Raw genomic sequence first — 13,386 nt, forward strand, 5'->3', positions numbered from 1 at the left:
TTATCTATTAAACTGGAAAGAATGTAACTGCAAACCCACACAATTAACAAGATGACTCATGGGAATCAACAGTACCTAGAACTACACTCAGTAACTTCTCTTTTATAGGCACAGTAGGATATGCACTTCTGAAGGCACGCAAACAAAAGCTGGCAGAGTAGTTGGCTGGAGGTAACTGGTTTTGCATGCTTTCACGCTCTCCTCAGCCAGGATCTCACAACAGGTTTAAAAGACCAAAAATACCCAGAGTAACTCGAGTGTCACCCTGACAAGAGTGAGGTAACACATTTTTTTGTGTCATTGACACCTAACGACATCTAACGGGCAAAAATGCAACAGTGTACTGAGTCCACTGTAATGGGGGCACGGACACGGCATAGCGGTGCCATACGGAAGCTGCTGTAAGCAATCACTCAACTCTGTAACGAGAAACTAGTGAAGGACCCCGCCGGCGGCCTGCTCCCCCTTCAACAGCCACAGTGCTTTTCCTTACGGTGGGAACGGCGACTACTCGAGATGGAGCGCTAGGCCGCGGGAGGCTGAGGCGTCTCCCGCTCCTTGGCGTCGGGCCGGCCGCCGGGGGAGGAGGAGCGCAGGGGAGAGGCGCTGCCAAGCCGCCGCTCCTCCCCGACCCACCACAGGGGGTACGGGACCGCCTCACCCGCCGCCAACCGGCGCAGCTGCCCGTTCCCTCAGCGCCGCGGCGGGGCTCCGCGGCGCGCTGCCTGCTGGGAAAGAGAGTTTTCCCGCGCACCCAGCGCCGCGCGCCTCGCCGGCGGCACCGGCCGGCAGGTACCACAATGCACCGCGCGGGGGGGCCGGGCCCGGGCCCGGCGGGCGGGGGGGCCCTGGGCAGCGCAGCTCGAGAGACTACACCTCCCGGTACTACACCTCCCGGTACTACACCTCCCGGCGGGCCCTGCGCCGCAGCGGGGCGTCGTGCGGCGCCGGCCCACTGTGTGAGGGGCGGGAAGGTGTCGTCTCGGCCTCCCGGTTACCGGCAGCCCCGGTTCGCTGCCGCCCTTTGGGTGTGCGGCAGTGACAGGCGCTGCGGGGACAACAGTCGGGCCTGGCGTAGTGGGGGCGCGGCTCCGGCAGCAACATGGACAGGCGGTGCTATGGGTGTGCGTCCAAGTTCTCGGTCTTCAAGAAAGAGGCAAGTCCGGCTGAGGGGGGCAGGGCCGGCCGGGCCCGCGGCGCCGCGGCCTTAGGGAAGCCGGGGAGTCTTGAGCGGCCCCTGACAGCGCCGCCGCGTTGTTGTCCCTGCTACTGAGCTCGGCGGGGCCTGGCTGCAGTACGTCTGCGAATATGGGTGATTATGGAAAAAAAAAAAAAAAAAAAAAAAGAAAAAAAAAGCCGTTGAATGTCATCCCTCTAATCCAACATTCAGTCACTGTCTCAGAGAATTCCCCCCCACGCTTCATTATACTATGGGATGAAATGGTGTCTCAGCCCCCAGCAGGAGTTATGTGCTGGTGCTCGAAGGCTCTTGAGAGTCTCCATATCTTCAGCAGTAGCTAATGATACAGTTTAAAAAAAAAAAATCAGTGTAACCCCAGTGTTATTTTTAGTGCAGCTTGGCATAGGTGCTGTTCCTGCATATGGCTGGCCAGAGCAATGGGGTGTGGATGGTGACTGGGTGCTGAAGCCCTGTCCTGCCCCTCTCTTGTGTCTCCGCAGTGTGGATGCAAGAACTGCGGCCGGTCGTTCTGCTCAGGCTGCCTTAGCTTCAGTGCTGTCGTTCCCCGCTGTGGAAACACTCAGCAGAAGGTGTGCAAGCAGTGTCACGGAAAGCTAACTGGGTAAGACAGAGTGTTTTTTCACCCAAAGGCAGTATCTTGCTTTGTTTCTTCGTTTTGCACCCCAAAGTTGTGTTGCGGATCTCTCCGTGAGAGCTGTGCCTTGCGCTTGTGTGTGCACGCTGCCTGTACCCTGGAGTTTCAAGCCAGGTCGTTAACTGAACTGCTGTTACATGAGCTGTGCAGTCCAAAGATGGGTATCAGGATTTGTGAGGCTGTTCTCTAGGGTGACATAGTAGTCTGAAAGAACTAGGTTCAAATCTTCATGGGTGGACATCTAATGCCTGTGGATATCTTCGCTAGACAAGAGCAGATTAAGCTGCACCATGTATTTGCCCAAAAATCTACACCCCTTTGAAAGCACTGGCAGACTTTTGAGATGCATAGTAGTTGAATGGTCTGACTAAGATGTTCGAAGTGTTACCTCTGTGGGCAAACAGTGACACAGATCCTTCTTGTTAAGGGGTCTCTGCTATGTATAGCCTCAAGACTTAAAATTTTGTAGCCTAAAATTGGTTTTCTTTTAAAAGAAAAAAAAAAAAAAGATTTGCAAACATAACCTGCCTGTTAAAAACAGAAACCCTTAATTCAGTAGGAGCATGGGTTATACACATGAACGAGTAATGCAAGAGCACAAGTGTACACCAGAACCCCTCGCTCGGCCAGTTCTTCTGTGTCGTCTTTTGCATTTCTTTTACCTCTCTTCTAGCAAGTAATTTTCACCAGTGAGTAGGGAATTTTTTGGCTCTGCAGGTGTCTAAAGGAGAAGAGTCTGTCATTAGCAGAGGCCTTCATTTCAGAAGCACTGGCTCATGAAACCAGTGTGAGCTATTGATGCTGAAAGTACAGTATTCAGTCTTTCAGGTTTGAAATTTTCTGATTCCCTGTTACATCTCCAAAGCCATTAAGAAAACAGGGCAGCCTTTCTCCATGTTTCTTTTGAGGTTTTTTTCCTCATCTGTTTAGTATCAGCACTGTAGAGTTACAGCAGAAAAAAATTGTCCCTGACTGGATAGCAGGTAGATAATACAGGTAGGCTGCAGCTCTGTAAGCTGTGTGTATTGTTCTTCATGCACGTAGCTTTCAGTTCTGAAGCCTTGGAACTGGAAAGCGGTCCAGTGATGTTGCATTCATTCATTGCTATACAGGCCTTAGCACAGCACAGATGTGTTTGTAGCTGTAACTTCTAAGAATGAATAAAATATGCTAACTACCCTACACAGGTGTGTAGTGTAGTAGCTCAACCTGAATACAGCAAAGTAGAAGATAGTTACACAAGATGTGTTTGTGGTGTGCAGTGTTCAAGTGTGCTAGAAGATGTTGTGATACTGGTTGTTACGTAATAACTTTTGTAACATTTTGTTTAGCTTGTGCATTATATAATTCTGTGTTTGTTGCATGCCACTGCTCCTTTCAGAGTATTCCGCTGTATGGAAGCTAATTACACTGTGAGTCTTACCTAACTACTCTCTATCTGCTCTCTGAACTGGGAGGTGCAGGCTGTGGGAGGCAAGGTTATTTCATCCCTGCCTCCTTTGGATTACTGGTGACCGCGTTAAATCATGTTTTGTCCAGATGCAAAACAACTGGACCAAAGGACTAGAAATTAAGTCCCTTGCTGTCGCAGACAGCTATATTATCTTAATTCCTTCCATAAGCTGATTGCTTTCCATATTAATGAGGTTATGAAAGGGACCATACCAGGAGATTGAGAAACGTATGCTGATTCCTCTGGAGTTGAGAGACTAGATGACTGAAGCATTGATAGTATCTTGAGTTCAGAGAAATTGTTGGTTTTGTCTTCCAGAGAGGCATCTCAAAGCAGTTCAGCAAAATGGTCGCCACCAGAAAACTACAAAAAGTGAGTTGCACTTGCCTGCCAGATGGTTTGTTTGTGCTGCAGAGTAGCCTTTCAGGCCCTCGCTCCTCGTTCCCTATAGAAACCAGCAAAAGTGGGGATTGTGATGTGGGTATTTGCTTGTTCAGATTTGGATAAAGGATGCAGGTTTTGTTTTGTTGTCTGAGTCTTTTTGTTTGTTTGGGGGGGTGGAGGTGGGAGGGTTGTCTATTCTTTTCAAATATACTCCTGAAGAGCCTCCTGCCTATGTTTATCTGTGACTGATTGGACTTGGCTTGGAAACAAGAACCTGGTGGTGAATTGTTCCTTGTCTCCTTGGAATTGGTGCCAGGTGTGCTTCTTCTGTGAGCTAAGGTTTTCCTTACCCTTGGGTGTTCCTCGTTGTGCTGATACAGGAAAACCTGGTACAGGAGGGAGTGGTTTCTGTTTTGTTCTACACTGACATCCCTCAAATAGCCTGTTGGGTTCACAGAGGATGGTTTTTTATCTTAGGGTTTAAACCCCTGTTCTCAATGGTTTCTTTTTTTTTCATTCTTGTCACAGGCGTGTAGCAGCTTTTGAGGCTAAGCAAAACCAGCTGAAAAAACAACAGAAGGCAGCTGGGGAGCCCCTACGTCCAGTAGGCTCCAGATACCCAGGGCTCTCAAAAGAGGATAGAGCTATTGCAGAGAGACTGGAGAGGCTCAGGCAGGAAAGGAAGCCGAGTGAGTTTTGGAAGATACCAGGGGTACCTTGGGTGGGAACATTGCCACTTGGGGAAACATGGAACCTGGAGGGAGGAAGTAGTGCTGGGCTTTCAGAGCCTCCCTTTTTAGGGAATTGAAGGGTTAAAATAAGACAGAGCATCCATGTCCTGCTGCCACAATGGTCATATTCTACAGTGATTTTAGGTTGTTGTTCCAGTTTCTTTTTGCTTCTTGGGGTTTCCCTTGAAACTGCTTCTCTAGTTTTGGGACAGTGTCTTACCTGTAAAATCACTTTCTCATTTTCCATTGTTTGGGATAAAAGCCTGTGTCAAGCCCCTTAGGAGCAGAATGAAAAGAGGGTCTTTGGCCATACTGTTTTGCAGAAGTTTTCCTGTAGGTCATTGTCCTGGGCAACAGCAGTGCCAGTCTCTGTGGGATTATGTTCTGGCCAGCCTTGCCTCACAGAGGAAGAAAAGGATTCTCATCGCAGTCCACAGCTGTCAGATTCTGGGACAGCCTTGTGGAACTTGTGAGAGAATAAACTATTTTAAAAATTATCTGTGATCTCTAAAAGGGAAAGAACACCCTGATTATCATAGGATCATAGAATCTAGAATCATTTAGGTTGAAAAAGACCTTAAGATCATCAACTATAACCATAAACCTAGCACTGTCAGGTCCACCACTAAACCGTGTCCCCAAGTGCCACACCCACACATCTTTAAATGCCTGCAAGGATGGTGACTCAGCCACCTCCCTCAGTAGCCTTTTCCAATGTTTGATAACCCTTTTGATGAAGAAATTTTTCCTAATATCCAATCTAGACCTCCCCTAGCACAACTTGAGGCAGTTTCCTTTCATCCTGTTATGTGGTGGGGGAGGGTTTCAATATGCCTAGGATTACATTAAGAGATGTGGTAGCAATGGACTGTACTGCCTAAATAACACATTTCACTGCCTGTCCCTAGTGTCCTGAGTCAGCTGATTGCCAAATGACATTATCCTAATACCTTATGGTTAGGAGATAAACTGTGAAGGAGGCAAGGACTCGGAAGAAAAGGATAGCAGTTACCATTTAGGGGAGCCTCCAAGTCACTGCAGTATGACTGCTTGTTCGTGTCAGTGTCCGAGGGAGGTTTTTGCTCAGGTGTTCAGAATCTGATTCCAGAAAGAAACACAATTTTGAGAAAAAAAAATGTGAAATTTTGTTTTCAATAACACAATAATCACTTCTCTTGGGTTATTCTGAATTGCAGAATCCATCCCTACTCAGGCTGAGATCGAGGCTAGGCTGGCTGCGCTGAAGGAGGACTGTCGAGGACCTGTTCCATCCACACAGGAAATGGAGGACCGGTTGGCTGTCCTGCAGGGGAGAGATCCTCCTTCCCAGGCTCCCAGACCTGTAAGCTCCTTCAGCTCTTTAGCCAGCAGTGTATTCTGAGCTGACACAGTAGCTGGTGTCCCAGCATGTTAACCGTTCTTCTTTCTTCAGCTTTTTTGTGTCCAAGTGGCACCCTTCAGAAATCCCCTCCTGTTTGTGTCATTGCTCCAGAAGCAAATGGCCAGCCTTTAACAGTTCACTGCTTCAATTTGAATGCAATATGTTTCTTTATGTCAAATGTAGTTCATGTGTTTATTTTTAGTTACGGATGCTAATATTTTTCCTCTCAACCCATTTGTATACCCAAGTGGTCTGATTATTTTTTTTCAGAGCTGTTTGTTTGTGTTTGGGGCTTATCAGCCCTGCCTTCTAATTGTATCCTGTAGTTGTTACTGCAGCCCAGCTGGGAAAAATCCTGTTAATTATTCCAGAAATGGTTAGTCTGAGATTGCAGAGGAATGAGTTGTACATATGCCTTCAAAGCCTATATGAATGATCTTGTCCCCAAGATGCTCATGTTCATTTTTCAGCAGTGCTTCACACCCAGCTGTTACCATAGGCCCCAGTGGGGCTCTGGCTGGCACTGCTGAGAACGGCACTCTTTTTACATTGGGGGTAGGGGCAGAGCTGGGGTGGGACCCAGCAGCGTGTACTCCTATATGTTCAGCACTACTGTGCCTTGTTTGGGTGACTGCTTTTCGAGTTGTGTGCACTCAGCACCTCAGAGAATGAAGCCCTAAGTCTTACACCAGATAACCATAAGTTGAGCAGTGGATGCATCTTTTTATGCTGTTTCCACCTAGGGTGATCTTGGTTACCAAACTTTTCATTTGATTGAGTACACCACTTTCATTTGCCTTTTCTACCCTCCTTGTTTCTTAGGTACACCGACCTCCTGATACCAGAAGTCTGGTCCAGCAGACTGATGACCTGTTAACTCAGCTGTCAGAGGAAGTTAGCATTGATGAGCATTACAGACCAAGAATCCAGCCTCAAGGTATCTACTTTGGCTTCCACTGACCTGTTTCTGTGTAATAATATATGTGTTGTAGTGAGAAGGGATTATGTGCCTCCCTGTCCAGCCTACATGTGAGCTGGGTGTCCAATTTGACCTAATCTTCCCCTTAATGGCTCCCAAATTGACCAAGAGCAGCCATCCGGATCTATACTGGGTCTCATTGTCTTTGCTGGGAGACGGTTTCTTCTTCTCAGGGCTGTATTATTCAGATTGCTCCTCTGTTTCTCTGTGACCCTTCCCTGGGGAGGAGCTCTTGCTACTCAACACACCTGTGCGCTGTTACAAAACATTGGAATCTGGGATACAATTATCTTCCTAGCTGCGGTGTTTTCTGTGTAATCTCACTGTAAAATACAGATTAGCTCACTTTCTTCTTTTCATGTACAATGCAGATCCTACTGTGGCATGCCTTCTCCTGTTACTTCCCAAATTAATGGAGGAGCAGCAAGCTACACTCATACCATTGCTTTAGTCTCGTTGTCTGCACCCAAGGAACATTGCTGCTGAGTCACCAGCGTGTTCGGTCTGTTTGCAGCTGTTAGTAGCCAGAATTTGAATGATCTCAATCGGGAAAGTGAAGATTGTGTTTGCCCTGCAAATCTGGACCCAAAACAGCTAGAGGAAGAGAAGAATAAACTTCTGGCAGAAGCTGCTGCTGAGCTGTGGGAAGAGAACACTAGACAGGAAAAGATCCTACAAGTTGCCAAGAGACTTGCAGCACTCAGAGGCGAGGACCCAGAGAAAGGTGAGTAGCAGACAAAAGCACAGTGCCAAGAGAGGAACCAAGTTCCTGTGACAGAGTAATTTCTTTTGAGAGGCATTTATCCATGTAATTCCTCCATTCTGCAAGAAACAGACAGATTTCGTTCTGCCTGTAACATTGTACAGGTTGGTTCCTCATGAAATCAGTATGAAAGATTTTAGTTGAGGGTAAAGGCTGGAGCTGTAATGTCAGACAACTTTGTCTTGCACCCTTCTTTGGGATAATTCTAGCATGCTCTGGTGAGGTTAACAAACCTTTTAAAAGCAAACCTCTGGTTTTGATGGGGTTTTTTCCCTTCCCTCTTCCAGTATTAAAAACAAACAGTAATGCCATTTTTGAGAGTCCTGACCTGTAAAGGGTCTGTCTGTGCCAGAGCCAGAATGCCAAAACCAGCTCACACCACAAAGGATTGTCTCTGGCACATAAGTGGGCTCGAGGTTTGAGGCAGGTGTGGGTTACAGTCTCCTATCTCTTACTCTCGCAGTTACACTGGAAACCTATAAACTCCCTGACAGTGATGAGGAAGTGACTGAGGAGGAAGCCATTCGCAGAGTGCTGAAACAGGTCAGAAGTGGCAGCTTCCTCTCAATTATTCCCAGTATATATGTTACCTGTGAGCATGCAAAGCATGTGTTTCTGTTCCTGGGCAGAATTTCATTCCTTTCTCTCCTAGTGCTTTTCCAACACCAGCTCCCCTGGGCCATCAGCTACAGGTGATTGGCAACATTACTTCTAGTCTGTCACATTGTCTTTCTCATTCATGCTTTGTGTCTCTTGTGGTGTCCTCTCCAACTCCACTTTGCAGGTACTTCCTTAACTTCTCGTTTAATCTTTTCTCCCACTCAGCTAGAACATGGATGATGAGGTGTGTGCTGTTTAGCACAGCTTATGCCTACATTTCTGTCTAAATGTCTATGAAGTGTCTGCCTGCAAGACAAGAGCTTTCTGTGCTTAAGTTTCTGCCTAATTACAGACAACACATGCATGATTAGCATGATGTTGAGGGTCTGCTGATAGCTGCACTGCAGAGTGTGTTTAACTGAAGGCCCCTGCTGCTACACTAACTGTTCACAACGTACGCACAGTGTTGGGAGTGCAGACCAGAACAAGCTCACATCTGCCTAGATAACACCAGATGTATTCAGACTTGTTATCTCCTGTTACTGCATGAGAGCAAGGAGAAGGGCAGGAGTTTAGAGCCTAGAGTGAGGCTCCCAACTGTACTTGAAACAACAGGCTTCTTACTTTCTGTTGTTACCAGCTCGCAGAGGAAGCAGCCCTGGATGAAGCAAGTGGATTCAACATTCCTCCAGATCAGACCACCCAACCAACACCCTCCCAACAGAACCTGCATAAGAAGGCAAAGCAAAAGGTCAGTGAGCTGGTTAGGATCTCTTGAAATGACATGTTCCAGGGCCTCAGGAGAGTACAGTTATACAGCAAAAGTTTGCTGTATCCTGAGCTTGATGCAAAGGAAAAAAAAACAACCAGCTTCTCCAGAGCAGGCAAGCTGAGTGGCTTCTGCAAGGCTGACCAGGCCTGAGCACAGCTGTGAGTCATCCTTGTTTTAAAAGGAATAGCTCCCTGGGACACAATTTCTTTCAGGGTGACTTTCTGCTGAATGGGATGGTGTCCTCTAAACCCAGAGAAGTTAGCACAGACCTCGCAAGATGGATATTAGAGAAGAGACTTTTAACTTGATTGATGTAATTAGACCAATTGGCCACAGTCTAGTACCATGTAGCCTGTACCAGGGTAAGTGGGAGGTTTGCCAGTGCTTTCAGCATGTACAGAATGGAACCTCTAGATAGTAATTGACTGCATTCTCATATAACGTCAGAGGAAGGAATTAGTAATAAGATATCCTATGCTCAGAATGGAGTCCAGCCTATTATGGAAATATATACACCTTGTCTAATGTATATTACAAGAACTAAATGGACCTGTGACTCACAGACACCTGACAGGCCTGTCCCCACTGGAAGAAATTATTTAATTGTAAGCATTATTGAAAACATCCATCTTGTAGGTATGCCACCTTGCGCTTCTGGGTTTAGTGATATAAAAGATAGTGCCATCTTATTGCTGTTGTGTTTTGAAGCAGCCTTTGCCAGTGTCTGGGCACTGTGTCCCAATGTGTGTGTGGCTGTTCAGTTCCACAAGAGTTGTCTGTAAAGCAGGCGGAGACAATAGATGGCCTTATGGATAAATTTTAGATTATGATTTCAGAAGATCTTTTTGGCCCAGCCTCAATACAAATCAATAGTAGGTGTCTTTAAGCAAATCACTTCATTTGTCCCACAGTTTTCTTTCTATAGCAGGGAGAAAACACACTCCTTCACCACCACCTCCCCACTGCTTTCTGTTCCCCCATAAGTGCTTTCAGCAAAACTGCTTGATCACTTGGTTTTGCAGCAGGGATTGTCTGTCGGTTGTGTATTGGGTCTGGTTGAGATTGAGTCAATTCTCCCTGTAGCTTCCCTCAGTGCTGAGCTCGGACTGGTAGCTAGAAAGGTGGTGATAACACACCAGTGTTGTGGCTACTGCCGAGCAGTGCTCCCACAGCATCAAGGCTGTCTCAAACATTTCCCCCACCTTAACCAGTAGGCTGGGGATGGGCAAGGTCTTGGGAGGAGACATAGTTTGGGTCAGCTGTCCTGGCTGACCGAAGGGATATTCCATACTGTGTGACGTCTGCTCAGATACAAAACTTGGAGAAAGGAGGAGGAAGGCTGGGGTGGGTGGCATTTGTTATTGGTGATATTTACCTTCTGGAGCAACGACTATGCATACTCAAGCCTTCCTAGGAAGAGGCCAGACATCTGCTGATGGGAAGTAGAGACTAATGTCTTTTGTTTTCCTTTGCTTCCGTGTGCAAACTTTGATTTTGCTTTATTAAACTGCCATTATCTTGACCTATGAAGTTTTTCTCATCTTACTTTCTTCTCCTCTATCCTTCTGAGGAGGGGAGTGATCAAATGGCTTGGTGGGCGCCTGGCATCCAGCCAAGGTCACCCACCACAGCTTGGTATTGCTGTGGTGCCTGCCAGAAGATCTGGGCTTCATGCCCTTAACATGGACAATGTTGGTGTATATTGCTGTAGATGCTAAATGAGGATGAACACCCTCTGAGCAGCATAGATTCATGAGGAAATTATAGGGAGTACCTTGGGTTTTTATTATATGATCTAGATACATACAGAGCCTGTCCTTGGGCTGTGGGCAAGTTCATCTCACAGAGTTAGGATCAACAGAGAGTGGACTGTGGACCATGTGACATGTCGTCGTGGCCATCATGCATTACAATGGAACTCCTGTATTGTCTGTGCTGGGATTTGAATGCTGTGTCTCTTCTCTTTGTGAATTAGAGCCAGACTCCAACCGCCACAGCTCTTGCCAGCACAGATGACAGTGATGAGGATGAGTTACCCTGGTGCTGTATCTGCAACGAAGATGCCACTTTGCGCTGTCATGGCTGCGATGGGGACCTCTACTGCCAACGCTGTTTTCGGTAAGTCTGTCAGTTCCTCCTGATCTGAGAGGCCAGTGACAGGTAAACTTGGCTGCTCTTGTTTGTTCTTCCCCTTGGGCAGAAACCCAGGCATTAGGAGGTAAGATCTGAGGAACCCAGATGTGAGCTGAGTGCTAGTTTTTGTGGAAATAGTTTGTGCAGTCAGTAGTTATCCCAGGGTTCGAGGACTAAACTGGTCCTAGGCAGAAATGTCTGTCTGCTCCAGTGCATGTTTGGGCACATTGTCTGAGTGTTCTCTGGAGCAGCTGATGTGCTGCACTGCGTGGGATGGGATAAACAAGACCATTGTTCTGTGACTCCTGTGGCTTGTTATTGATGGATGATCTGGGCTGGATTGCCATAAGAGGAGAGATCAGATAGTATAAATTACTGAGGCTTTTCTTAGTTGAAACTCTGCAGTCTTAAACTATGTAAAAAAAAAAAAAAATCTTCGTTGATTTTATAGGCAAACCTTTTTTTCCTCAGTTAGGCCTTGCAGCAGCTGTAGTCTTGGTTCTTAAACATCTGTAGCTTATTTTTGACAAAAAAAAGGTTGCACATCTCAGATGTGGACGGTTAATTCTTATGAATACAAAGCTATTCCTCACAACTTGTGTGGTTTCTTTTTTTCATGTCTCAAAACTATTGGGTAGTTGGCTGGGTTCTTAGATTAGTGCTGGATGACATTTAGCAGGGTGCTAAGAATCTGGTTGGGATAGCGAGAGATGCTTTTGTGTATATTCTCTCATTTTCTGCAAATGTTTTTGTAGAGAGATGACAATTGAGTAGGGGAGAATATATGAAAATGGTGAGAAAACATATGATTGTTAGATGTAAGATAATAAAAACTAAAGCAACAGTATCAGATGGCAAACATCATTAAAAGCAGAATCAGCAGTCTGACAGGTGACTGAGTGTATTAGTTGCGTGCTGTAGATAAAGCTTGTGTCTTACTCCACAGTGCCCGCTTCTGAGCGTGGTTAAGACAGCTGCCTGTATTTTAGCCACAACAGTTATTTTTGAGTTGTGTGAGCAGACTCATTTTGACTGTTGTCGTCGGAGTTGCTAATGTGCGTGGGAATCACAAACACGGTGCTGAAAATGAGCCACCAGTTACATGAATCTCCCAAAGAGGGAAAGAAACAGAGAGGCCTACTGTCACTTCCCATTCCAGCAGGCAAGGGTGAACAGACCTTTCCACAGAGCACCTCAGAGGTTTCTGTTACGAGCAAATATGTCCAAGTAGTCAGTCCACATGGCTGCCAGTTGGATCCTCACAGCTAACTCTTGGGATGGGTTTCTAGTTAAGGGCTTCTGGGAGACGTCTTGTGCAGTGGTTAGCGGTGAGTTCCCTGCCTGGGTATTTACTTCTGACTGCGCTTTGTGTTTGATTCTCAGGGAAGGCCATGATGAGTTTGACTTGAAGGACCACCACACCTCCTGCTATCGTCTTCCGTGCAAGTAGAAGCGATCACAGTCTTCATGGGCAGAAAAGGAGATGGAGAACAGGAAAAGAGAGGAGTTGTCCAGATGGGAAGAGTCAAGTGGATTTGCAGCCAAAACGGGTGATGTTTTGGACAGTTAAAGATGTGCTGTAATCTGAGAGAGGCTTGGAGGGTGTGCAATGCTGTCCTCCCAAGTACAACCAGAGGAGTACAGGGTTTGCTGTGCGTGCTTGGGGATAAATGAGGACTTGGTATGAGGGGGCGGATACGAGTCTATAAATACAGATGGTAAGGCAATGCGGGTAGCAGTAAAGATGTGTGTTTAAGGCAGTACTGACTGGCTGATAAGTAACTTCCTGCTTTTGCTAACAGCTTACACACTGGTTCAACAGGCAGCAAAGCACTTTGCACTAAGAAAACTGTCTATGTCATGATCACCTGTGTGATGAGAACTTCCAAAGCATAATAAAAACTATTGTATGGAGCCCTGTGGTTTAAGTCTCTCCTGGGAATGCCTGATAGCCCTTTACAAAGTGTTGCCATCTCATAATGGTACCTTAGTCCTAGTGTCAAGTGGCTTAGGGAGAGAAATGAAGGATCATGAAGTCATCAAAAACGTTGCGTTGGCGTGGCTGGAAAAGTTGCAGGGGCTACTCTACCTTGATGGGCAGTATTGCTCACATACTTGAAGGATGATTTGTAAAAATCTGCTACTGATGCACAGCGTTGTGATCCGCAGTGGCTGTGCCAAGGTTCCATGTGGTCTGTAAGGGTAGCATGTTAGTCTGGAAGAGTTGTGTGTTAGTCTGAAAGCAGGGTTTACCCCTGGTAGGGTAAAGGTGTTGCCTGTATAATGCTCTTTATCTGCCTGTGAGAGAAGCTCAGTTCAGTATGTTCATTTCCCTCCCTCGAGGGAGTCCAGATG

The 13,386-nt window shown here is 46.6% G+C and overlaps 1 protein-coding gene across 1 annotated transcript; it reads left to right on the forward strand.

Annotated features, from left to right (window-relative positions):
* Nucleotides 1–899: 899 nt before the first annotated feature.
* ZFYVE19 (zinc finger FYVE-type containing 19) lies at nt 900–12,945 on the forward strand. The gene is made up of 11 exons (XM_027804797.2): nt 900–1,156; nt 1,681–1,802; nt 3,607–3,660; nt 4,201–4,361; nt 5,600–5,745; nt 6,607–6,721; nt 7,278–7,487; nt 7,990–8,069; nt 8,767–8,877; nt 10,874–11,016; nt 12,415–12,945. Exons 1-11 carry the CDS (start codon nt 1,103–1,105, stop codon nt 12,479–12,481), a joined length of 1,263 nt encoding a protein of 420 aa, XP_027660598.2. The 5' UTR covers nt 900–1,102; the 3' UTR covers nt 12,482–12,945.
* The last annotated feature ends 441 nt before the right edge of the window (nt 12,946–13,386 follow it).

Source organism: Falco cherrug, chromosome 7, assembly GCF_023634085.1.
Source record: "Falco cherrug isolate bFalChe1 chromosome 7, bFalChe1.pri, whole genome shotgun sequence".
Lineage (NCBI taxonomy): Eukaryota > Metazoa > Chordata > Aves > Falconiformes > Falconidae > Falco > Falco cherrug.